Raw genomic sequence first — 27,284 nt, 5'->3', positions numbered from 1 at the left:
TCGAACCGTGGTCCTTTCCTTGGCTAACGCTTGCAAGGCAGACACCTTACCTCTAGCGCCACCTCGCCGGCCCCTTGAATATGTGTTTTTATCATCAGTATCCCTTCACATTTCTTCTCAAAGTAAATTTCTTTAAATAAGACTATTTTATAAAAGGATAATAATAAGTTTAGCATTTAAGTGAATTCATGAGATCTGGCTACTTAATATGAATCTGTCATGGAATGAAGAATGATTGCCCCAAGGTAGGTTTCTTCCTTCAAGGCATGAAATAGCATTTTTCAGCAATTCTAAGTAGTAGTGGTTTCAATAATTGTTAATGCATTTGACATACATTTGTAAATGTAATGAGTAAATCCATTCACAGTGGGTTCTAAAGACAAAGGGAAAGAATGGAATTCATTCACATCATACATTCTAACCTCTTTCTTGCAGGACGCAGATGGACACCACTGACTCCTTCTTCCATGAGGTCCCAGGAGGCTGCATAGGTATTTGGACTGAGTATTGTGGCATTGTAAAGATGCCCTTAGCTGTAACCAGATTGGGTTGTATCTGGCTAAGGAGAGAGCAACGTATTCAAACTGCCATAGGCCCAAGGTTTAGCATTTATGCATGTATAAAGGCCTATAGAAAGGATACTTCAAAGTCACTTTATTTATCTATTATTCAAACAATAGTTTATAAACAAATGTCTTTGTTCCAATTATTTATTTAAAAATAAATATTATTACAGTGAATCTTAATTATGATGTTTCTTTTTTAATCAAAATGTCTCAAAGGAAATAATTTACTTTAATAAAAAAGAAAAGCCACCAAAGAAAAAGAAAAAGTAAATTAAAAAATTCCTAGACACAATAATTAGCTAAAAATATTTTTTCTTTGTCAGAAAGGCTTTAGTTCAACATTTTTACATGGTATCCTACAGATAACTGCTCAACAGTTCGTGCAAAATGAAGACTTGGAGGAAAATTTTAGAAAATAAAAGTACATTGAAGTAGAGAAATCACTGATCTCATGACTGTGTGGGCCAAACCCATCTTATTTGGAAACTAGATACATCTTTTAGGTGTTCTACAGTTTTTGTAACTTCCAAAAATATGATTAACTTATTTTCCATATGGATTTTTCATGCTTATCTCAAATTGTCTGTGTCCATCTGGCACCATGGTTCTTCCCCAAGATTTTGTAGGCCTGGAATGTCTAATGGGTGTAAAGTCAGCTGTGGCATTAGTGCCCCACAAACCAGTGAAGAAACTTATGCAGAGCCAACAGGAACAGGGACAGGAGAGGGTCTGTAGAGTAGATAGGGCCAGTGCCTGAAAGAGAAGAGAATGGGTATGGTTAGCCTGAATCTCCAGAATTCAAGAGTATTTAACAGTCCTGGGAAATGAGACTTTTTATTTCCTAACCCTTGGGACCACCACTGCAGTTGGTTGCATCCAAACACAGAAAAACATTTTTCTGCTGCTTTTTATTTATTGACCACCCATCTCAAAAATCCACTGTGATGAGACTTAACATGACCCTGACCTGGAAGAGGATATAGTTCTAAATCATCATTTCAGCTGAATAAAAAGATAATATGCTCCTTGTCATCCTATGCTGCAAAGTGTTCACAGCATTAGAGGCCAAGCTCCTCCTCCATGTTACAACTTCCTGGAGTCAATGGAAGACTCTATGATTCAATACAATTTCACCCCCCCCCCTTTCTTCTCTGGTCCTCACTTGGGCAGCAAAGTTTAACATTCACAAATTTCCATTTTTGTATTTTTGTAGTTCTTGTCTTGAACATTCTTTGCATATACTATAAGTCAGACTTTAAGGTGGAAATGGGAGTTCAGAAGTCATTTGTTAGTAGAATACACTTCCAAGGACCCTAAGGAGTGACATTGAGGTCATCCTACTACTCTCCAATATGTTACCCTGACTATGGGACTTTCTCTGTACACCCAGCTACACATTTATCAACAGAGCATTACTAGTGTTGGAAGGTTGTGTGCACTTGAAGGAAAGCCCACTCAGAAACTCCTAGTTTGAGTCAAGTCCATTTTGTCTCCCAGTGCCACTGTATGACTTCTTGGTAAGAAGTAGCTTGACTCAATTCACCCTGGGGACTACTATCCTATTGGGCCCTTTTAAATATTCCTCTACCCTATTCCTAGTGGAACATCAGTTTACCCTTTGCTATGAACTCCAATAATAGTTCCTATTCTCAGAAAAATGTCGTCTGATTCTAAGTTGACACCTGCTAGGCAGGATGCTCCATCCAAGTTATAAGTGTAGGGGCCAATTCTCTGATGCTATCTAATCCCTGGAGCCAAAATTACTAACTTACACAGAATTGCTTGCCTGTTGGAGGCCATTACCAGCCCTACCCTGCAGCACATCCCACTCCACCAGCTAAACTCCAAGTAGTCCTACTCTGTACTAGTAAATGGTGAGGTTGTGCACACTCCCACTTAGCCTTACAAGGGAGCAACTGACAGACCAGCTAGACCTGAAGGATCCTCTATCCAGGTTAAAGAACTATTAGTTCTTTCTATTGAAGGCACTTCCCCAATCCATATTTTTCCTGCTCTTATTATGGCTGTATCACAGAGTTCACTTCTAAACAGAGGGATTCTCTCTGTGAAGAATCTTCACAGTGAGTTATACAAATGACTAAAGAATATGGTCAGCTGGGGCCGGGAAGGTGGCGCTAGAGGTAAGGTGTCTGCCTTACAAGCACTAGCCAAGGAACGGACCGCGGTTCGATCCCCCGGTGTCCCATATGGTCCCCCCAAGCCAGGGGTGATTTCTGAGCACATAGCCAGGAGTAACCCCTGAGCGTCAAACGGGTGTGGCCCAAAAAAAAAAAAAAAAAAGAATATGGTCAGCTGTAGTTCATAGCACTCTACCTATCCATGGCAGATAGATGGGCTATGCCCTATCGTTGGGTCAAAGGGGGATAGAAGCCATCAGCTGTGCAGGCCCACTAAAATTTTCCAAACCAGTGCCTTATCATGTTAAGATTAAAGCTGGATTAGATTAATCCAGATGTGTATGCCTTTCTCTGTAGATTTTTTCAGATGACTAGCTACCCTCTCAGTGCTCCATGAATTTTGGACCAATCTTCTTTCTGCCATTGGCAACAAAGAGGATTTCAGTCTGGGGGCTGCAAAGAATAGGGACCTCCTCTGATGCTCCCTAATGTAAGGCCTCCTGGGAAGAGTTAGACTGGATGACCTGCTAGATAATCAGGGTGAAGGGTGAAATTACCAAGGTACAAGAGGCATCAGGGACAATGGCAGCAGAGGTGCTCAAAGGTGCATTGATTGTCATTGCTAGATTAAATTTAGGCTTCCCATATCTCAGCCCAGGACTTCATGCTCCTGCAAACTCTGAAACTCAGGCAGGTTTGGGTAGGACAGATTATTAGGTAGTAAGATTATTAGGTATTAAAAATGTGAATGTTATTAGTAATGGACTCAAAATTATAAAAGTTCAAAAGGACATAGTTTAAAAAGAAGCAGGAGGGCCGGGCGGTGGCGCTAAAGGTAAGGTGCCTGCCTTGCCTGCGTTAGCCTTGGACAGACCACGGTTCGATCCCCCGGTGTCCCATATGGTCCCCCAAGCCAGGAGCAACTTCTGAGCACATAGCCAGGAGTAACCCCTGAGCATTACTGGGTGTGGCCCAAAAATCAAAAAAAAAAAAAAAGAAGCAGGAGATATGAGGAAGTCTAAATTGCCTCCAAACATTGCCTCAATATTTCGATTTTTACCTACTCATTCATTACATACCAACTTTGTTTACTAATGTTTAAGAGTTTTTAAAATGATACAGGCTTTATGAAAATCCCAGCATGTAAGTTCCTCTGTTTGCTGGGCCAAAGACCAGCATGAACTGAGGGATGGCACAGTGTTCCAAAGGCTGAGACCTGGCACCAAGATTTATAGTATCTGCTGAAAGTATTTGTATATTTGTAGTATCTGCAGAGGCTGCTAAGGATTAACTGGCTCAACATTCTCATGAGGCAGAACATAAGAGGCATTGATGGGCTGTGGATTGGCACTTGAGATAGCTTTCAGGTCCTACACTATTATAAGCTTGTATGACACTGGTAAACACCTTCCTTCCACTTCCCTGAGTTTTGTAATATGTGAGGATGCATCTGTGCATGACTCCATGTAGCTAATAAGCACATGGTTCAAAGGATCCAGACTAAGCACAACTTTAGCAAGAAGATTGCAAATAATGTCAACAAATGTTTCTCCTCTTTCAGTATCAACCTAGTATCCTCATCTGAGAAAGACACCTTGCATACTGAACTAAAAAGAGTTTGGCCCTATGATTGGCTTTAGTCAATGAATATTATCAAGTGTGAAAACCCATATTTAACTTTCCCTTTCCAAAGACCTGGAGAATTCTTCCTACGCTGAAGAGCCCGCAACAGTTTCTTTTGTTCACTCCTACAGGAGTGAAATGTTCACTGTCTCATGCCACACTTCTTCCAACAATCTCACCCTCACCACTCTCCTGTGCCAGCCCAGCTTTGGGCCCTCTTCCCTGGCAGCAGTATACACAGGAGTATACTCAGATCTTTCCCTGAAGAACAACTAATACTCTTTTTTCTTTGGCTAGGTCGTTACTCTGCCTTTAGCGTAGGAAAAAACTGCCTTGAAGACATGATACTATATTTAGAAAACCCTAAAGACTCTACCAAAAAGCTTCTAGAAACAATAGATTTATAGAGCAAAGTGGCAGGCTACAAAATTAACACTCAAAAATTACCTTCTTTTACACCAAAAATGATAAAGAAATGGACATTAAAAAATAGTCCCATTCATATTTAGTGTCACACAAACTCAAATATCTTGGCGTCTACTTAACTAAAGAGGTGAAGGACCTATACAAAGAAAACTACAAAATCCTGCTTCAAGAAATAAAACACATGAAAATGGAGACACATACCCTGCTCATGGATTGGGAGGATTAACATCATTAAAATGGCAATACTCAGGGCCAGAGAGATAGCATGGAGGTAGAATGTTTGCCTTGCATGCAGAAGATCGGTGGTTCAATCCCAGCATCCCATATGGTCCCCCAAAGGAGCAATTTCTGAGCAGAGAGCCAGGAGTAACCCCTGAGCGCTGCCAAATGTGACCCAAAAATCAAGAAAAAATAGCAATACTCCCCAATGCATTGTACAGATTTAATGCACTCCCTCTAAAGATACCCATGACATTCTTCAAAGAAGTGGATCAAACACACCTGATTTTCACTTGGAACAATAAACACCTGCGAATAGCTAGAGCAACACTTGAGAAAAGGAATATGGGAGGCATCACTTTCTCCAACTTTAAATTGTATTACAAAACTATAGTCATGGGGCCAGAGAGATAACACAGCGGTAGGGTATTTGCCTTGCACACAGCCTATTCAGGACGAATGGTGGTTCGAATCCCAGCAATCCATATGGTCCACTGTACCTGCCCGGAGCAATTTCTGAATGCAGAGCCAGGAGTAATCCCTGAGCACTACTGGATGTCTGCCTCCCCCCAAAAAAAATTTAGTGATTAAAACAACATAGAACTGGAATAAGACAGACCCTCAGATCAGTGGAATAGACTTGAATATTCAGAGAATGTGTCCCAAATATACAATCAATTAATTTTTTTTTGCTTTCTGGGGGGCCACACCTGGTGATGCTCAGGGGTTCCTCCTGGCTATGTGCTCAGAAATTGCTCCTGGCTTGGGGGATCATATGAGACGCCAGGGAATCAAACCGTCTTAGGCTAGTGCAGGCAAGACAGATGCCTTACCATTTGTGCCACCACTTCAGCCCCACAATCAATTAATTTTTGATAAAGAGGCAAGAAATGCAAAATGAAGCAAGAAAAGCCTCACCAATAAGTGGTGTTGGCACAACTGGTCAGCCACATGCAAAAAAGCAAACTCAGAACTCTAACACCATGCACAAAGGTCAAATCCAAATGGATTAAAGACCTTGATATCAGACCTGAAACCATAAGGTATATAGAACAACACATAGGTAAAACACTCAATGACATTGAGACTAAAGACATCTAAGGACATCTAAAGACATCTAAGACATCTAAGGAGGAAACAGCACTCTCCAAACAAGTGGAAGCTGAGAAACTTCAAAGAAAATAGTGCCTAGAATACAAAAGCCACCCACAGAATGAGAGAAACTATTCATCCAATATCCATCAGATAAGGGGCTACTATTTAAAATATATAAGTAACTTAACAAAAAAAATCTAACCCCATCAAAAAATGGAGAGAAGAAATGAACAGACATTTCCTCCAAGAAGAAATACAAATGGCCAAAATGCATATGAAAATAAAATGCTCCATATCAGTAATCATTAGGGAGCTGCAAATCAAAATAACAATGAGGTATCATCTCTCACCATAGAAGAAAGGCACACAGCACAAAGAATAAGAACAAACGGGGCCAGTGAGGTGGCCCTAGAGGTAAGGTGTCTGCCTTGCAAGCGCTAGCCAAGGAAGGGCCGCAGTTTGATTCCCTGGCATCCCATATGGTCCCCCCAAGATAGGGGCAATTTCTGAGTGCTTAGCCAGGAGTAACCCTTGGGCATCAAATGGGTGTGGCCTGAAAAACTGAAAAAACAAAACAAAACAAAACAAATGGGTATGGCCCAAAAAACCAAAAAATAATAATAATAATAATAAGAACAATCAATGCTGGTGGGGATGTGGAGAGAAAGGAACTCTCATTCGCTGCTGGTGTGAATGCCATTTAGTTCAGTCTTATGGAAAACAATATGGAGACTACTCAAAAAACTGTAAATTGAACTACCGTATAATCCAGCTATACTGCTCCTAGGAAAATAACCTAGAAACACAAAAACACAATACAAAAATCCCTTCCTCACACCTAGATTCATTGTAGTGCTATTTACAATAGCCAAACTCTGGAAACAACCAAGATGCCTTTCAACAGATGAATTCCTAAAGAAACTGTGGTACATATATACACTGGAATTTTATGCAGCCTTCAGAAGAGATGAAGTCATGAAATTTTTCTATACATGAATGGACATAGAAACTATTATGCTGAGTAAAATAAGTCCAAGGGAGAGAGATAGGTACAGAATAGTCTCACTCATCTATGGGGTTTTTGTTTTTTGTTTTTTGTTTTGTTTGTTTGGTTTTTGGTTTTTGGGCCACACCCGGCGGTGCTCAGGGGTTACTCCTGGCTGTCTGCTCAGAAATAGCTCCTGGCAGGCACAGAAGACCATATGGGACACTGGGATTCGAACCAACCACCTTTGGTCCTAGATCGGCTGCTTGCAAGGCAAACACCACTGTGCTATCTCTCCGGGCCCTCATCATCTATGGGTTTTAAGAAAAATAAAAGACATTGTAATAATGCCCAGAGACAATAGAGATGAGGGCTGGAAGGACTGGCTCATGATATGAAGCTCGCCACAAAGAGTGGTAAGTACAGTTAGAGAAATAACTACACTGACAACTATGGTGAAAATGTCAATGAGTGAGAGAAGTAGAATGCCTGTCTCAAATACAGGCGGAGGGAGTGAGGGTGGAGGGAGATTGGTGACATTGGTGATGGGAATGTTGCACTGGTGAAGAGGGATGTTCTTTATATGACTGAAACCCAACTATAATCATGTCTGTAATCAAGGTGCTTAAATAAATATATTATTAGAAAAAAAAAAAACTACCTCTCTCAGAAAGCACCCTCTGAACACCCAGAACAAAGGTTATCCTTGTTTCTTTCCCATGACCCCACTCCACCCCATAAACAAGCTAGAGGCAGTGGAAATCCACCTTACAGCCTATTCTGAGACCCCGCCTACAGATGGTCTTATTCATCTATGTTGGAGATTATTTACAGAAGGGAGTAATCTGCAAGAAGCAAACCCAGCCTAACACAAGCAGAGACAGTCACATATCTACAGAGTAATCAAACAAAACAACTATAGATATACCCCTAGGAACACAAAAGCACAATAAAAAATGCCATCTGCACTTCTAAGTTCATTGCAGCACTGTTTACAATAGCCAAAATCTGGAAACAACCCAGGTGCCCACCAACAGATGAGTGGCTAAAGAAATTGTGGTACATCTGCACAAAGGAATACTACACAGCTGTTAGGAAAAAATGAAGTTATAAAATTTTCCTATATATGGATGGATATGGAGACTATTATGCTGAATGAAATAAGTCAGAGTGAAGGAGATAGGCACAGAATAGACTCACTCATCTATGGGATTTAAGAAATATAGGGGCCAGAGAGACAGCATGGAGGTAAAGCATTTGCCTTGCATGCAGAAGGCCTGTGGTTCAAATCCCAGCATCCCACATGGTCCCCCGAGCCTGCCAGGAGCGATTTCTGAGCATAGAGCCAGGAGGAAACCCTGAGCGCTGCCGGGTGTGACCCAAAAAAAAGAAAAGAAAAGAAATATAAAAGTTAGTATCGTAATAATACCCAGTGACAATAGATATGAGAGCCAGAATAACCAGCCCATGATATGAAGCTTACTACAAATAGTGGTAAGTGCAATGAGAGAAATATCTGTACTAACAACTACCATGACAATGATAGTGAGAGAGAGAAATAGAGTATATGTTCTGAAGACAGGCAGGGAATGTGAGAGTAGAGAAATGGGGAACATCGGTGGCAGGAAATTTACAGTGGTAAATGGTGGTGCACATTCAATGACTGAAACCCAACTGTGAACATTTTTGTAACCACAATGCCTAGAGGCATTAAAAAAAACTGCTAGTTCTCACCAGAGCCAGGCACTAATCCAATCTCCTATCTGTTGGAGTCCATTTTTACCCCTATTTTACAAATGGGAATGGATATCCTAAACGTGAATATTGCTAAGTAAAGAAAGCTCAGTTAAATTTGCATTTCAAATAAATTTTCAGGTAATGTCAAATTATTCAAGCACAAGTGTATTACAAACATGAATGGGATATATGTGTACAAAAATGGTGCTGTTGTTTACTGAAATTCAAACTAAATCAGGATCCTTTGTTTTCATTTAGCAATTTGGCAGTTCTACCAAAATCATGCCAATAACTCAGAGCCTCAGCAGGCGTTTTTTTGTTTTTTTTTTTTTATACCACATGCCTCACTTCCAATAATGCTGCTTCTTAGGGTCCAATAGCAGGAAGCCTTTCTTTCTTTTTTTTATTAATTTTTTTATTTTGAATTATGAGAACAAAGATGCAAAGAAAGAGGACAAGGTAAAGTTACAGTGGAAGGACAATCACCCATAACATAATTCTCAGAATAAGTACCCTTGCTGATATCTTAACTTTGAACTTTCAGCCAAAGAACATTAAGATAAATAAAACAGAATCCATGTACAATTACTTTGTCCCTCAAGTCCCCAGATTGTAGTACATTATAATATTTCTTAACAGCACACAAGGCAATATAAAGCCATAAAAATTATGTAACTCCTTAAACATTAGAGGCATAGTATTTTTTACATTTCCATGTACATGCATATTAGCTTAAGTTAACCTCAAATTTTAAGTGGGTGCATTTAACTTCAAATTTTAAGTGGGTGCATTTTAAGGATTAGAGTCAAAGGAGCACAGTAAAAATGGTGTTAGAGTGGCAATTGTTGTTTGCATAGGCCCACCAAAATATGAGAGGCATGGAAAGGAATAACCTTGGCCTAAATACAAAGAGATCCTACCCCTGAAGTTTCCTGGCATAAAACCAACTCTAGGCTTCAGGCAAGTTATCGTCCAATCCAAGACATTGTCTGTAGTGCCAACACACTTTTCACAGTCTCTGTTGTTGGTATCATGTTTCTGTATTAAAGATTCTGGAATCTGCATATCCTAAATTGAAGGCATGATGTGGAGTGTCTTCTCATTTCACCTCGCCATGAAAGGGCAATGCAGGAAGCCCTGTCCTGTAAGCAGGTAGTTGTTAAGTCTTCTCATTGTTAGGGGAAGTCTCTTTTCAGCAGGACGATGTCTGAGCAGTGGTAGGGTCTTCCGTGGTAGAGGATTGCTTCCAGGTGATGTTATAGACAAACCTCACAATTAAGGGGCAATACAGCAAGCCCTGTCCAGTAAGCAGGTCATTGTTTTTGTTAAGTGTTCTTAGTGTTAAGGGAAGTCTTTTTTGAGTAGATCGATGTCAGAGCAGCTGGTAGAGGAATGCCTCCAGGTGATGTTATATACAACCTTGGATGTTTTGTAGATGTCTTCTCTAGATCGGGGTGAATGGAGAATGCCCATTTTTCTGAGGCCTGTACCAGGTTTTTATGTCAATGTTCAGGGTATAAGGTCTCATTGCACTACAAGATTTGTGTGTTCCCATCTCTATTATATAAGAACTTATTGGTATGTATAGTATTTTCCCATTTTAGTGTGTCTAAGCAAACAAGAAATAAAGCCACGTGGTGCTATCAGATATATGGGGGCATAAGAACATTTCCAACAATACCCATGACTTGGTTCAAACATAAGCATTAAACTGAGGGATTCTTTCACATCAAATTTCATATTGAGCAGTTCACAAAGAGAAGATAAAAAACATGGGGGGGGGATCATCACTGTATAAGAAAATATCAGCAAAAGTTATAGCGATCAAAGAAAACACCCATAAAATGATAAAGAGATATAAGTGTCCTTTTTATGCCTTTTAAAATAGTTGGATGGGTGTTAACTCCAGGGCACCACTTTGATCTGTGACTTAGGACTCTACAGTACTTAAGTTAGAAAGGGTAAATGAGGAGTAATGATGGTAGGAGTTAAGGAAGTTAAAGAGAAATATGATCTTATGAAGGAGTATGCAAAAAGGCAGAGTACAAACTGGACATTCTGCATATATAAAAACATAATTCAATGATAGTGAGTACTATTAATGTTTCTGCGCGATTTTTAAAATATAGACTGGACAGAGATTACCAGTGACTTCAAGAAGCTGGGAGGCCAGAAGTTCAGGGCCCCACCCAAACCCTCCCTAAGGAGCTGAATGGATAATGGGGGAAAGCCTAGGGTACCTTCAAGCTCCACCAAGGGGCCCAACTCACTGGCTTGCCCAGGCATGTGGCCCGGGAAAGCCCTGGAGATCTGGAGCAAGGTGGTAGAGTGGTGCTGGGGTTACCCAAGTCCCACACCCCCACTAGGCCTGGTTAGGAAGGCCTCCAGGAAGCCTTTCTTTCAAGGGAGAAGTGTATGTGGGGGAGGTATAGATCTCCTTTTTTTTTTTTTTTTTTTTTTTTTTTTTTTTTGGTTTTTGGGCCACAACCGGTGTTGCTCAGGGGTTACTCCTGGCTGTCTGCTCATAAATAGCTCCTGGCAGGCACGGGGGACCATATGGGACACCGGGATTCGAACCAACCACCTTTGGTCCTGGATCAGCTGCTTGCAAGGCAAAAGCCGCTGTGCTATCTCTCCGGGCCCAGATCTCCATTTTTTAACATTCATAATGGCCTTTTAATATGGCCAACTTTGTTGTTAAATTCTTCCAATAATATTTATTTCTTTTGGAATGAAATCTTGCCCCCAAATGATCCTCTAATAGCATCACTTAATGAAAGTGGTAACAGGCCTTTCTCTGGGAAGCTCTAACCATAGTTATTATTAGGATGCTAAGAGGAGATAAGGAAGGGGATTCCCACAGTACTGAAAGCAACCCTCAAGGGATACTTTCAGACAGGTTCAGCTTCTCTGAGCTCTGAGGCTATGGGTGCTAAAAGGCATGCAGTTGTCAGTGCCAGGAAAAATTTTACTTTTGATTCACTGGTCTGTAATGAAGTTACTTAAATCAGGAACATAAATAGGAACATACAAAGGAACATACATAGGAAACCTGGCCTCCCATAACAACATTTCTCTTATAATATCAATCAATCCCAAAAGTCATGCCATCTCTGGACTTTTTTGCTCTCTAAATCAGCTACTTGTTTCAAATATTCTTAGGTAATAAGACTATTTGGCAATAAATAATAAATCCATCAAGCAATCAATAAACTCAACAAAGCAAATAGTTTCCATGTTATTAATTATCCATAAATTCTTTATGCAATTTGCAATTCAGTGGTCCTTGAAACATTCATAAACAATGTAATAAACTCATTCTCTTCCTTGAGTTTTTAGTAGGTTGATTTGTTTTGGAGAAGTCATAAGAAGTAGAAGTCACAGACTCATTTCACAGGTGAAAGCTATCTCTTTGCCAGGGACATTTTCAACTCCTACTCCTGCAGGTGTCCAGGATCCAAGCCAGCTGAACTCTGTGTTCAGGCTTTCCTGCCCCTGAGCCTTTAACCCCTCCCTGTTGTGCTGCAAAATTCCCCCAATACTTCCCATCAGACTCTGAGACCTCCAAAAGTCAACCTCCAAAATGCTTAATCTTTAGACTTAAGTGTCTACTCTTCTTGCTCCTCTTATGCCCAGATCCTATATTCATCATTACATCATCTCTCATCTGGTAGCAGTCACATCATTCATTGGTTACCCATATCCAATAAACCCATATTACCTGATGCCTCATGTTCAGCCCCCTGCCTCAATGATGAACCCTTCATCTCAGGTTGAAGATCTAATTTCTTTGTTTTTGGTTTTTTTGGGGTCTTTTTTTTTGTTTTTGGGGGGTATTTTTTGGTTTTTGGTTTTGGTTTTTGGTCACACCCGGCAGCGCTCAGGGGTTACTCCTGTCTCTACACTCAGAAATTGCTCCTGGCAGGCACAGGGGTCCATATGGGATGCTGGGATTCAAATCACCGTCCTTCTGCACACAAGGCAAACACCTTACTCCATGCTATCTCTCTGGTCCCTGAAGATCTAATTTCTGACCTGTACCTCCACCTCATATTCCAGCCTCTCATATCCCTTCTGGTTCCATGGGTCAGTCTACAACACTCTCTTGCACCCTTCCTTCATTTGCTGCCTCCTCCCTTTCCCTTACCCTAAGAAATGGCAAGAGAAAATGAACTTGAACTAAATGAACTAGGAAATAGCACTCAAGAGAAACCCATTTTTGCTGGGTTTGTCAGTCATGAGCATATTTAGCTTCTGATTCTGGATTACCCCACCAGGAAGGTCTGCATTCTGCACCTTATCTGTCCACTAAGTTGCTCACAGTCTTTCTTGATGTTTCAGTGTCCAGAATGCCATGACCATTGGCCAGATACTCCCCACTCAGCAAATTAGTTCCAAGCTGGGGCTAAAGACCTGTCCAGTCATAATGATCCTGCCCAAGAAGTACTAAAGACTACATGCAGACATCCTTTTGTCTAATTGCTCCACAGAGGAAACTTACTATGCCTCTTTACTCAAACTTCTTATTATTAAATGTATTCCATATATCACATGAAGATTTGTAAACCTCTCCAAATTACCCCTTTGAAACTGATATGATTGATATGATTTTGCATTATATATATGATAAAGCTATATCATGCACTTTTATATTTTAATACAGTAAGTTGTTTTAATTCTCTTTGTTAGCCTAAATGCTATATGTACCTGCAATATATCAGATCATTAGAAGTGGAAGTGACCCTACTAAAACTGGAATAGGGCTTCACTACAGGGCTGAGGAAGGGCTCCCTTAAAAGTGCTCTCCAGATCTAAGTTGTAGAGCTGGAGAGATAGCATGGAGGTAAAGCATTTGCAGAAGGGTGGTGGTTTGAATCCCGCCATCCCATATGGTCCCCCAAGCCTGCCAGGAGCGATTTCTGAGTGTAGAGCCTGGAGTAACCCCTGAGCACTGCCAGGTGTGACCCAAAAAAAAAAAAAAAAACAGATCTAAGTTGTAGACTAGAGTGCTGGGAGACCCAGTACACACATACCACAAGGGCTTCAGATTTTGTTATTGTTGTTTTATTTTTAAAGCAGTTTATTTATTGATTGACTAATTGGTGTTTGGGCCACACCTGGAGATGCTCAAGGGATTCTCCTGGCTCTGCACTTAGAAACGGCCCCCAGCAAGCTAGGGAGACCATATGGGATGCCAGGAATCAAATCGAGTCCATCCCATTCAGCCGCATGCAGGGCAAATGCCTTACCACTGTGCAATCCCAACTAAGACTGGGTTGTGATCTTATATCAACTCCTCTTCCTCAAACTTACTGAAACTCTTTATTTTAAGCCAAATGACATGAGGATTAATGGTAATGAAACACGCTAGTAAGCAGACTGACATTACAATTTAGATTTCCAGACTTAAAGCACAGACTTCCTTATGTGTACAAATGGGCAGGGGCCAGGGTTAATAGAAGAAGAAGCACTTCTCTGGAGAGAGCTGCTAAAGGTGGTGGGTCTTCCCAGTGGGTCTTCCCAGTGGGCCTTTAATGAAATTTCACATGCAACGTGGAGAGACGGGCTCACATAGAAAAAAGGTAGAGGGGCCGGAGAGATAGCATGAAAGTAAGGCATTTGCCTTTCATGCAGAAGGTCGGTGGTTCAAATCCCAGCATCCCAGATGGTCTCCCGAGCCTGCCAGGAGCGATTTCTGAGCAGAGAGCCAGGAGGAACCCCTGAGCACTGCCGGGTATGACCCAAAAAAAAAAAAAAAAAAAGGTAGAGCTTGGTCTACTGGATACAGTCTGCTATTCAGTCTACCTTTTTTTCCTGAATGCTGTCATGAGGCAGAGTGAGCAATAGCAGAATGTTATCACAAAAAGTAAAATGTAGGAATATATGTGTAAGACCCTTACACAGTTATGAGCCACAATAGTTCTGAGGCCCTACTCTTCATGTGTCATGCCTATCAAAAGTGCAGAATTTTGTTTTATCTAACAAGAATCCCACTAAACAAACACTAGATGTTGCCTCTCTACTCCAGACCTACCTGAAGGCTCTGTGTACCTGACCTCCCCAGGTGGCCTTGCTCCTTCTGCTCCTGTCTCCCATGGGAACACCCTTGTTTGGTGCTACAAACACCAATCCCTCTGTGGAACTTGACTTTCTTAGAAGGCCAAAGGGCCCTACCTCAACTTATCCCAATCGCCTCTCCATAGAGCATAGCCAGCACCATGGTGAAAGCACTGCAGAGATGCACAATGGTGGTAGTTAGTAGAACACTAAAATGATAATAAACGTGTCTTTATTCACCAAGGTTCTCCTGATTCATGGAAAATGCTCTCAACTTGGCCAGAATGATGATGTTCATCACCTTCTTTACTACTACTTCCACAAATAGCAAGGAGATATAAAGGAAAGGACAGGACAGAAACAGCAATTATCCAGCCATTTGCAATCTGATGGCACAGTTGTGAAGTTCCTTTATATTTTTCATCATAATTATATAGGAGCAACTGCTCAGCATGACATGTCAGCTCAGGGATATCTGAGCTACCACCAACCTTATGCAATAATTCTGGACTATTCACCTTTCCCATGAACAATACTGACAACAAGTACACAACAAGTGAGTGAGTTCTAGGAGCCAAGAGTTTCACAGATCAGTCACAAATCCTGCCCTGGTACTTTGACATGTTGTCAGTATTGTCAAGGATTGATACAGGTATAGGTATAGGCATAGGTACTAGCACAAGGAATAACACAGTCAGTCACAGATGAGTGGACTTTCACAGGAACCAAGAATAAATGGATGAAGTTTCTAAGTCAAGTGGTCAGACTCATGAAAGGTGAATTGGACTTATGAAAGAGAGTAAGACGTGGCACATATTCTGGATTTGGGGTTGCTCAGGATCTGCAAGTTTCAGAAACAGGTAAAATTTCTTGGGATGCCAATTCGGGTTGCTTCTAAGCAATTAAATGACAAGCAAAATGTCAACAGGAACAGTGAGTGATTTGGGTAGAAAAAATAGTAAGTGGGTAACTTCCTCCTCAACTATTTTCAGTTTCTAGGATCCAAGAGTTTCACAGATCAGTCACAAATCTACTTTGTCTCTTCTACTATCATAGAATGAGAAACACTGGAAAGAAATGACTGTCTGGTCATTTTTCCAGACCCTGCCCCTTAGTAGGCATCCAGTATTCAGCTCAGACATGAGTGGTCTCTCCTAATGGCAACTCTTTTGGCAATAAGGTCTTCTGGGCTGGATAAAGCAAAGCTCTGGACAAGTTTCAGTAGATAGTAGGGAAAGACATGTTGAACGTATACTTCTGCTCTTTTTTGTAGACACCAGTCCTTCAAAACACTTGTCCTTGAACCATAAAAAAAAAGAAGCCAATCCAAAGTATATTTGACTTTTTCGCCCAAAGTAGTAATGCCTGAACTGGAAATGTCAGCTCGGGGACAATGCTTACCTCTTCATCCTTCCCCTTAGAAGAGTATGGTGCTCATACCTGTGTAGGCTGTTGCTTAACTCCTATATCTAATTCCATGTATTTCTGCTCAATGGATGATAAATGCCAGGATGTGCAAGCCACCTTGGTACTTAGAGCCAGGAGTAAACCCTGAGTGCTACCTTGGTACTTAGAGCATTCTTTCCCCAGACATGTAGGCTAATTTTCTAGAATCACTGCTCCATCCCAAGGAAGTTTGTGTCTTTATAATAAATAGAGAAAGACAGGATTTAGCTGGTTGAACCAACATTTTTGTAATTCTAAAACTATAGTAAAATAATGTTCATCTTTTATTTGGATACAAGATTTTCCAGGTAGCAACAAAATCCTGGGGGAATAAAAAAAATTTTCCCTGTGCTGAGAAGATATTGTAAAACCAAGCGAACAACCTGTGTAAAGAGAAGAATTAATCAATATTGTATTAGAGAAAAAAAATCACTTGGCTTCTTTTATCACCATTAATAAAAAAAAAAATGTGTGCCTGAGAAACTGAAGCAATAGTGCAGTAGGTAGGGCCCTTTGCTCTGTATACATCTGGCCAAGATGTAATTCATGCACAAAGTATGTTTCTCTGAGGTCTACTAGGTGTGATTCCTGAGTGCATAGCCAATGGTAAGCCCTGAGCACCACAGAATATGGTCCAAAAATAAACAATGTATGCAGGGTTTGTTTAATGAGAAGTCCTTGGTGGCATTTGCTCCAGTGACATTTAGAAAGGTTGACTCTCTGCTCTTCTTTTGGAGGTTGCTATCTCAGCTGCAAAAAAGTTTGAATATTAGCAGGATACGAGTTGGCTATTAGTTGGATGATATGAGGAAAGTTACAAAGGCCCACATGAAAAAGGAAATCCTGAGATGGGAGCATTGCAACATATGTGCTCAGTAAATAGGTGCTTCTATACCAGGTCCCACTGGTATAGAAGACTTTGTCCTGGAGTAATGTAGGTGCCCTGAAGCCCCTTAGCTATTTCTGTGGTCACCAGCATAGCCAGTAACTACACACATCTGCTTTTGTCAGGTAGCGTAGCTGTGAGGCTTTATGAAATCCTTCTATTTTGCAGCCCTCTCTTCTACGGGACATCTTTTGCTTTATACATTTTCTCCTTAATTGTGATGCTCATGTCAGATCAGAGCTTAAGAGAATAGTGAATGGTTTATTTAAAATGAAGATTTAGATTTCTTTTGGTTCTGAGGAAGATAAGAGAGGAGGCAAAAATTGCAGCTTGATCAGGTTGCTATTCCCCTACAAGGAGACTCACCTGGGTCAGTCCAGCACTATTACTACCAGTTCTGCCCTCTACCATGCCACAATCTAGAATGAATGCCTTCACCTTGCCCAAAGGTCCATGTGGTCATGGTTTCTGGTTGCCATATGACTGAAAGCAGTCATATCCTCATAAAAGTTGTCACACTTATGGCCTTAGTGGTCTTTCTCTCGTTATTAATTGAAATATTGAGGACTAATGCGACATGCAGGCACTGTGCAGCAGTCTGCCATATACAATAGTTCTGGAGAAAGTAGAGTGCCTTACTCCCTTCTAGAACACTGACGCTTCACACATCACACTCTGAGGTTCACAAATCCTGAATCTGATCCCATGGTCACTATAGAGGAGATTCTCTTGCCAATATACAAGCCATTCACTTACAAACTGTATTCTTGCTATCTCTCCATAATGTTTTTCTAATTCACAGTTTTCTGTCTGGAAGACAGTGTAACCCTACACCTATTCTTTGTGTAACCTTACTTACAAGAAAGACCCTACCATTTCTGGGAGGGGTCTTGAGGAGGTTATAAAAGGTTTTGCCTGAGGGGCAAAAGGAAATTTACCTGGATGGAGGTTAGAGGAGAAAAGGTGGCAGGGCAAGTTAACAAGACCATACTTAAATTGATTTAAGATTATAGGCCACACATGTTGGCCAGGGATGAATAAAGTTGATATTTCCTGAAGCCTGTTTGTGAGTAAGTTTTCTCCTCGCCACCACCCCGATAGCTGAGGGGGGTTGCAGAGCCACATGGTCCTGGGCTGGAGGAGAAAGGCCTCCATGCATCCCATCACCATCCACCGTCATCTAAGCCCATCCTTATGGCTTTATGCAACAGACAGTATTTTTGTTTTCTTTCACTATCTATTTTCTTCTAGAAACGAAAACCAGCAACAGAATGTCCATAAGAAATAGGTCAGCATTAAAATTAATTAGGAGTCATATTTACTAGTGTGGCTACATTGAGCCAGCTCTGCTCTGCTAATCTAGTCCACATTATTTTTAGTCATAAATATAAAAATGTTTCTTGAAAATGAGACATAAAATAAATGAGTTTTTACATATAATAATCTCTAGTGCAAATAGCTAGTTTACTATGCTTGGCTTAATTGGCCACTGAGAGGGTTTTTCTGATGCACCTAAGCAACGGCTGAGGGAAGATAAGAGTTACTGCACACCTCACACTCTTTTCTGGATAATAGAAGAAGCACATTGAAGAACTAGATCAGTGAAACCATGCCAAAGACTTGTGATCTCTTATTCAATTGCTTAATAGGTAAGTGAAGAGGTGAGCAGGGAGCATCCCTGAAGTCACCACTGGATATTTTCTACTTAAAGAGGGTCACCTGACTCAAGCCTGCATGATCTCTGTAATTTAAAAAAGGATTTTGAACTCAGCTCTCAGTTCTGGCTTTTTCCATCTTCCGTTATCTGACCATGACTCCATAGTTTTCCCTATTCCTTGAATGACTGCATCACCCACATACCCTGGCCCTCAACTCTGTCTTGTCACCAACTTCAGCCTGCAGGACAGGAGAAAGTAGGTCCCTCATTTAAGTACTCTGAATTGGATATATCCCTCTATTTACTGCCTACCAGGCCTTTTCATCCAACTTCTCTGGATTCTGGGAAGTGCTCCTTCTTTTTGTACATTCTGACTAGGATTTCTCATAGCTTTACTTTACTTTCTCATAGCTAGCCCAAGGGAGTGGCCCTAACCTTGTCTAAATTTTTAAAAATCAATCTTTATTGACCTTCCTCCATGACCTTGTTTCAATATGCTGCCCACTTCTGCAAACACCCAAATCTGCAAATATGCTTGTATGTTAACTTTGTTAACCAAGTCCTTCCAGTTGAGAAAGTCAAGCTGCTAAGAACAATGAGACTAAAGGCCGACCAACATCATCTGATGGTAACTTTGGGCTATCAACTACAAGGCATGACCCTACCAAAAATAACTTAAGGATCCATCTCCCCTAGAGAAATCCCAGAGTCTCAAGGCTTCACCTACTCAGCTGCCCAGCATAGATGGCTGGAAGAGACAACATTTAAGAGAGTATCATTACTTCCTTTGGATCAATGACATTAGTTCTATCTGTGACTAGAGGTCATCTAACTCACTTCTCCATGTCACTTGGGACACAGATATGTTCACAGCTCAGGTTCACAGTACTCTTCCAAGTGCCTCATCTGGAAAGCAGAGGACACAGGTCTTCTGATCTTTCAACTGAAGACCCCTATCCCTGACCTTCCAAGTAAAGCTGGAGTATACTTATGGTTCTTTCTGAAATAAATATTCACAGTTCCTGAATTTTAGGAGTTGGCAAGGGTTTAGGGATGACAGATCATAGGAGACACATACACCTGTGCTACTGCACTATCCTATTATCCCTCATTGAAGTCTATTTCAGGAGTAAGGGAGTCCCGTTAGGCTGTTTCTCAAATCAATGAGGGGATAAATAGCCATAGCTGGCAGGTGTCAAGGTCAAACCTATTGGAAGTTGCTTGGCATTGTGCTGTTTGCACTGAGCTTATAGGAGAACCTTTCAGTCTTTCTGTAAGTAACTGGTACACTAATGAAGCTTTCCAATCTTCTAACAGAAATATTAACAATTCATAGAGAAGGTCCTTGCTACTCTGGCTCCCTCTTATGTCTAACACAGGAACTGATCACCCATGCCAAGCCTAGTAGGATCAACCTTAATTGGGTGCAGGGAAGAGAGATATTCAAGCAAGAATGAGGTCATTACCTTGACCTTAGTTACATTTTGGAAACCCTCATTGTTTCTTTTACAAAAAAAAATTTTTGTTATTTAATTATTAGATATGCATCAGTGAAAATCAAATGTGAAAGCCACCAAAAACCACTTGAAGTTCAAATCTATCTATCCTTCTCCATGCATTTGTCCCACATTGCACTTCCTCAAGCAAAGCTTTCAATAGTCAGTTCCTGTTGGCACCATTTGTCCTTCAAGCCTTCCACAGCTGTCTCCAGCTGTCTCTGAAAACTATTTAGTTTTATTGCCCTAAATCTAACTAAAGCAGAGCACTCGGTGGCCATGGAGATTAAAAAAATATTCTTCATTTTTGAAAGCCTCTAAGATAAAGTTACTATAGGACTGTTTTTTGGTTGAAGAACTACATTCAGAGATATTAAGTCTTTTGCTTCAAGTCATACACTTACAAAATTGTAGGGCCATAATTTATGTCTAGGCTTTTGCTTTCCAAATATCTACTTTGATTCTACTTATTGTTTATAAAGCATCCTACAGATATGTTCCAGATGGTAACATAATGTTGTCTTGCTGTCATCCATGGGGATAGGGAAGAAGGATCTTTATTTTTTAGAAACAAACAATAATGAAGTAAGTCTATCACTCTCCAAATCAAAGCACATTTCCAGCATTTTTATTGTGCTACACATAGATGACTAATGATTCAAAGACTCTTGTTACACTTCCATTTTGAGGAAATAATATTGAATGCAGCTGCCAAGCTGAAAACTAAGTAGTCGATCTTACTAACTTGCCTTGAATCTCTGCTAGACCATGTGACTGAGTTCTAAATAATGGATGGGGTGGGAGTAACATTATCACTTAGAGGCCTAACCTTGTCTTTCTGTATACCAACTCTTCTCTGAAAGCACCATCCTACTATAATGATAAGAATGACTATTTTTCAACCTTCCAAGATTATCTCACATAGGCCAATAACATTTGAAGTTTGTCACAGTAACTAATGCTATCACACACTAACATGTGGATTGAAAATGCCAAGTTATGGGGCCAGAGAGATAGCACAACGGTAAGGTGTTTACTTTGCATGCAGAAGGACAATGGTTCGAATCCTGGCATCCCATATGGTCCCCCGAGCCTGCCAGGAGCAATTTCTGAGCATAGAGCCAGGAGTAACCCCTGAGCACTGCTGGGTGTGACCCAAAAACAAAACAAAAAAAAATGCCAAGTTATGTGGAAGAGCTTGTTTGGAGAGAGTCTCTCCATGGGTCTCAGATGAACCATTTTCTCCCACAGCCTAGGGAAGTCTTGTGGTTACCCTTGAGGAGCCTAAGAAAAAGAAAGCCTTTAGAGTCAGCAGGTAGCATGAACAGCATGCATGCATAGGGTGTAACTGTGTGGGAGATAAACAGGCAGTTCTCTGCTTTGTGGATGAGAAAGAGGTAGGTTAGGTTATACTTGGTCCTTGGTTTAGCAGGATAGCTCCTGTGTTGCATCTTAACAAGCTGATACTGGCCACAGATGGACAGCACTAAGAGAAACATGACTGAAAGGGGTGTGTGTGTGTGTGAGTGTGTGTGTGTGTGTGTGTCCATGTATGTATGAGTATGCCACTTTCTGTGGGGATATCACAGAAGATGTGTCTTCCCAGTGCTTTTATCAAACAAAATGAAGGCCTGGAGTTGAGAGTAATTTTCATAGTTAGGAAAAAGGAGTGATCACAAGAGCTGAGTTCCACTCTGAGGCCCATCCTTGAGGCAAAAGGGGAAAGGGACACCCTGAAAACAAGACAGAAACATGGTTTTATGTATTTTTCCATAAGCCTTAGAATAGCCAAGCATGTCCGTCATCCCAGAGCCACCTGTCCTGGTGTCAATTTATTTTTCTTATTTTCTGCATTGTTGTTCCCTAGTTGCTTCCTGAGCCGTCTCATCTCCCTAAAAAAGCTGGCTTCACCCTCTGTGTGCCCTTCTAAGTATAGTTATGGCTCTACCCTCAACCACCAGAGGGGCCTGAAAAGGACTGAGTCTGTGCCTGGGATCATTCTAGACCTCGCTGAAAACAGAAGAGCCTCTGTAATCAGCCTCAGATCTCTCACAATATCTGCACATCTATTCAAGCGGCATTAAAATTCACATGCCTCAGCATTTTCCACTGAGTGCTAGTATCCTACCCAGTAGATACCTAAAGACCTATTGAAAACAGGCTTTTCCTACCTATTACGGGGTCATACCCAGGTCAGTCCCTGTGGTGTACTGTCTAGGATCTAACCTGACCTCCCAGGTGAAAAGTAGACAGTGGGCTGAACAAGCTGTTTCTGACACCCAGATCTATTCTCTTTAGATCACAGCTCCAAGACCACTTCTCCAGCTCAAGAGAAAACTCCAAATCTCCAGTCCTGTGCTGTCCCTCTTCCACCAAAATGCCTGCTTTGCGGCCCCCTATTCACCCAGATAATGACACAGAGTAGGGTGTTTGCCTTGCATGCGACCAACCAGGAATGAACCAGGGTTCGATCCTCGATACCCCATATGGTCCCCAAGCTTGCCAGGAGTGATTTCTTAGTGCAGAGCCAGGAGTAACCAACCCCTAAGCACCACCGGGTGTGGCCCCAAACAAAAAACAATAGCAAAAAAACAAAAGAACACTAAGAGAGGGGAGACTATGGTGCTAAGGCAAGGTGGAGCCCTGGACACAAGTAAAATTCAAAGGCCCAGAAGAGCCTTGTGCTTCCTTACCTGAGCCATGCCTTTGGTGCAGAACAGCCTGACCTGATGGCTGCGAGGCTGAGGAAGAGGCAGCCACTGCTGTGACAGTGGTGGTGGCTGCCTGGCCAGCGGAGGAGGCGGCCGCAGCAGGATCCAGAACGCTAGGACTGCGGGCAGATGGAAGGCTCTTGGGAGGCATTTTCTTGGCTCCCTGGCTGGGCTCCCATGTGGTGCGATCCATGGGGTAGGTGGCACCCATGTGATTAACATTGGCAGCGCTGGCTGGGCCGGAGCGGCGCGGACCACTGCTCTGAATGTGGGACACGGCCTCCGCAGCCTGCATGTGAGGAGGAGCAAAGCGTGAGAGTACACGCAGCAGCGCCTGGGCTTTGTACTCCTGCGTATCATCGTCACTGTAGTCAGACACTCTGCACTCATACACTCCCTCGTCCTGTTGTCGCACTGCTGACAGTCGCAACCTGTGCGAGATGTCATTGCCCTGGACTCGCACAGTCTGCAAGAGAACAGGGTTGGATTAGAGACCAGGCTAATCAGGCCTTAATTGCAGCACCCCAAAAGTCCTTTCCTTACATTTTCTCCAGTAGAATAAGGCTACCCACTCCAGTCGCCCTATCCACAGCAGTGTCCCAGTCCCCATTAATTTATTGAAATGTAATGAATGCCTCCTATTGTACTCCTTGCCCATGCTCTTTTAAGCTTGGTGGCTACCCAGATTTCCCTTCAGGGAACCTTGGGCTAAGGCATCAAGTCACTATCCCCAAGTCTGCCTTTGCTAAACTTTGATTCTAGAAGAGCAGAGCTTGGCTGGTGTGTAGTGAGGGAAGTATCCCAATTCTATATAGCCAGGTTCCCCAGTAACCAAATACTAACCCTATGCCTTCCCAAGAAGGTAGGGACACAAAAGAGAGAGCCACTGGCCCTGCTACATATTAACCTGCTATTTCTTGTTTTCCACTTGACCCATCGCATGGCCTGGTGGAGACTGGGGTAAGTTACTGTTTGTCTTGTTTTTGTTTTTGGGGTTTTTTTGGGGGGGGGTCACACTCGGGGGCACTCAGGGGTTACTCCTGGCTCTGTGCTAAGAAATCGCTCCTGGCAGGCACAGGGGACCATATGGGAAGCTGGAATTTGAACTGTCCATTCTGGATCGGCAGCTTGCAAGGCAAACGCCCTACCACTGTGCTATCTCTCTGGCACCCTTGTGGCACTCAAGAAGCACCCTGGACATCCTTACCTCTCTGGAACTGAGTTGCTGGAGGAGACCCTGATAGTCTTCAGGATCTGATCCTTCCTACCCCAGATGGACAAACTCGAAAAACATCTCCTGAGTTCAGAATCTCAGGAACCCAACCCCAGTCTTCACAGAGAATCCTTCTTAAAGAGGAGGTTCCATCCTCAAAGAGACCAGTTGATCCTGGCAGCTTGAGCCCAGCACCCAGATTAAGGAAAGGTGAAATAGAGAAGGCACCACAGGTGCAGCAACCTTGAGAGACCAGGAAATGAGAGTCATAAGCTAAAACACTAAGCTACTTGCTCCCTTTGCCCAAGAAATGCCTGAAAAAGAAGATACATGGGATATAAGCACACCATGCCCACCAAGGACTGTTTTACTGTGAGCATTGAGCAGAGAAAAGCTACTCAGACCAGGCACCCTTGATTTACATAAGAAAGCCCAGATCCAGGGGGCCAGAGAAATAGCTTGGAGGTAGAGAGTTTGCCTTGCATGCAGAAGGATGGTGGTTCGAATCCCAGCATCCCATATGGTCCCGCAAGCTTTCCAGGAGTGATTTCTGAGCATAGAGCCAGAAATAACCCTTGAGCACTGCCAGGTGAGGAAACCCCCCCCCCCCAATAAAAAGAAAGCCCAGATCCTGCGACCAGAGATAGTCACTATCCCACAAAACATACACTCAGTTTTTTCACAAGCACAACCAACAGGGGCCTTTCCTAAAAAGAGTGACCACTGGAACCTTTCACTGAAAGTTGTGGGGTGCAAAGTAGCCAGAAGGGATCTCCCACCATACACCCTTGAGTGCCAAACTTACGCTAATTTTAGTTGCATCCTTACTTGTTACCTACAATGCAAAGAGAGAGAGTGATTAGGTGCCTTCAGTTTGGAAACAAAACACAGGTACATCTCCGGGAAGGACCCTCACTTATGATCATGGACTGGAAACCACTGGTGATGTGGCCAAAGTTGAGGGCAAAAAGAATATAAGAAGTTGCAGGAAATTTACCAGAAGGAAGCAGGGTCTGATGCTAATGTTGTGTATGGTCAAGGAGGGTCCATCTACCACCTATCAAAACAGGAGGTAGGTTTGGCACCAGAGTGGAAATCCAGGCCCACTGGTGGGAATCCCCCACACCGGCATCTTCATTGATGTATTGGTCTGAATCCCTTAAAAAGGCAGATGGGAGGGGCCCTGTATCTGGACAGGATCCAGTAGAAGATGTGAGCAGTGACTCTGAGATTTTCTCTGGGAAGAAGTTAGGTAGGAGTGTATATATTTATCTAAGGGTGTACGCTGAGACTGGAATATAATGGCTTTCAGCCAGAGGCTACTCCTCTGCTGCTCGGGGGATGGATGTGACCTACTGGCTGCCTTTTAATATACAAGATGCTCTTTTAACTGTTAGAATTCAACCTGGAGGAACTTAACTCTTTGGCTTTGTACCCTGAGGACTTCAGTGGCTAAGGGTAGGGAAAAAAAAAAAACAACCAGGTGAAGTGGTCTTTCTCTACCACCCAGCACCCATCAGACTGGGGGCCAGTAGTCAGCAAGAAAGAGGAGATGAACTGAATGAGGTATGGCTGTTTAGGGTCTAGGTGGAGAATTGAGAGAGGGGTTTGGGGGAAGGGAATGTACTGACAGAATGGGGACAATGAATTGGCAACTGCCAAAGATGCTGTGGGCTGGAGAGGATAGAAGACAGGCTGCGACCAGGATCGCTCACCCGGCTGCCTTCCCCCTTCACCCAGCAGTGGGACTGAGCGGCAGCGCGGGTGGCCGGCGGGTTACCTTGCTCCTGGAGCCTGGCAGGCCGAGCGCCAGCTCGTGCAGCAGCTCCCTGGGCGGCTCCTTGAGGTACCACCACTGTATCTCCAGGGAATAAGAGGTGGCTCCGCTAGCTCGGAACGCGCAGGGCATTTCGATATCGTCTCCCTCACGAACTGTCACATCTTTGGGGACTTCTGTAAATGTAGCTAGGGGTGGGAGTGGGGGGAAAGAGGCGTGACCAACTGAGGGGCGGGGGCCTGGGGCAACCTCAGGCAGATGGTCCATCCCCAGATGGTTGGCCTGGTGGTTCCCCACCCCAAGCTACATCCATTATGGTGCACGCCTCGAGGCACCTGCAAGCTTCCACGGAGCAGCTGCTGAGCCAGCAGTGGCCAGTTAAGATTGCCAGGCGGCCCTCCCTCTGGATCTGGGGGTGGAAGCCGGGCAACCTGGGGTGCCTCCAGAGCTTTTCTCCCGGTCTCCGCCGCTCTACTATTGCCAGCCTGCGGGAGCGCCAACTAACTCCCGAGCCCTTCTAGCTGCCTCCTTGCAAACCATAACTTAAGCCCCTTCGCTGATCTCCTCCCCTTTATCCTTCCGGCCTCCGTCTGGGCTTGCACAACGGGTTTACTGGAGCCTGAAACCTTGCCTTCCTTCTCTTCTTTCTACTTCAGGTGGGCTCTGGGGGTCCCGGCGAGGACCCTCCCGAGCCCCGCAGCTGCAAAGTTCCCGCGCTCACCGTCGGCCAGCAAGAGCGGCAGGGCGTGCAGCAGCAGCAGAAGCGGCGGCGGCGGCAGGTACCCGAGGCTGCAGAGCGGGCTCCGCTGTTCCATCTCCCGCAGAGCGCAAGGCGGCGGGGGCCGGGGCGCGGGGAGGCGGCAGCGGCGGCGGATACAGTGTCGGAGGGGGATCCCGCTCGGGGTTTGGTTGGGCTACGAAGCCTTCGAGTCTGCCATGGCCCCCCAAGCGGCGCTCCCTCCTCCGGCCGCCGGCGGTGGACTATCAACCGTTTCTTCGCTGTTTCGCCCGGTGACGCTTTGCCTGGGTCCCTCCAGGAGGCTGCTGGCGATCGGTCCCTGACAGTTCACTCCCGTCGTCCGCCGCACGCTGGGGAACCTCAGTTTACCCTCCGCATAGAGGGTCGGGCAAGGGCCGAGCCATCCCTGCTCACGCCCCGAGCTTCCTCGTCTCCGATCTCTCTCCGATTATTTGGAATCGCAACTGCCACGTCTTGGCTCCCACCGAGCTGTCACCGCCGCCGCCTCTGTCG

At 43.3% G+C, this 27,284-nt stretch overlaps 2 protein-coding genes across 3 annotated transcripts in view; both read right to left on the bottom strand.

Moving 5' to 3' along the window:
* GPT2 (glutamic--pyruvic transaminase 2) overlaps positions 1–27,284 on the bottom strand; it is a 690,974-nt gene that overhangs the window by 580,904 nt on the left and 82,786 nt on the right. The window lies entirely within an intron of this gene.
* Positions 785–27,054, bottom strand: VSTM2B (V-set and transmembrane domain containing 2B). Of its 2 annotated transcripts, XM_049786259.1 has the most exons (5): positions 26,754–27,054; positions 26,036–26,220; positions 25,061–25,090; positions 23,025–23,508; positions 785–1,319 (listed from the first exon to the last, which is right to left on the bottom strand). In XM_049786259.1, exons 1-5 carry the CDS (start codon positions 26,845–26,847, stop codon positions 1,231–1,233), a joined length of 882 nt encoding a protein of 293 aa, XP_049642216.1. In that variant the 5' UTR covers positions 26,848–27,054; the 3' UTR covers positions 785–1,230. The 2 variants fall into 2 exon arrangements, with proteins under 2 accessions (XP_049642216.1, XP_049642217.1); XM_049786260.1 differs by lacking the exon at positions 25,061–25,090.

Source organism: Suncus etruscus, chromosome 14 (assembly GCF_024139225.1).
Source record: "Suncus etruscus isolate mSunEtr1 chromosome 14, mSunEtr1.pri.cur, whole genome shotgun sequence".
NCBI classification, from domain to species: domain Eukaryota; kingdom Metazoa; phylum Chordata; class Mammalia; order Eulipotyphla; family Soricidae; genus Suncus; species Suncus etruscus.
Note: the sequence above shows the minus strand (reverse complement) of the source record. Positions and strands in the feature narration are given on the sequence as shown.

Bases quoted from the DNA above. Each gene is read 5' to 3' on its own strand.
- VSTM2B (XM_049786259.1), bottom strand. From the start codon at position 26,847: ATGGAACAGCGGAGCCCGCTCTGCAGCCTCGGGTACCTGCCGCCGCCG. The intron at 25,091-26,035 runs GTAACCCGCCGG...TTTGCATTGTAG, and splicing joins TGCCAGGCTCCAGGAGCAAG to GTAACAAGTAAGGATGCAAC. The intron at 1,320-23,024 runs GTAAGGAAGCAC...CTTCTCTTTCAG, and splicing joins GCACCAAAGGCATGGCTCAG to GCACTGGCCCTATCTACTCT.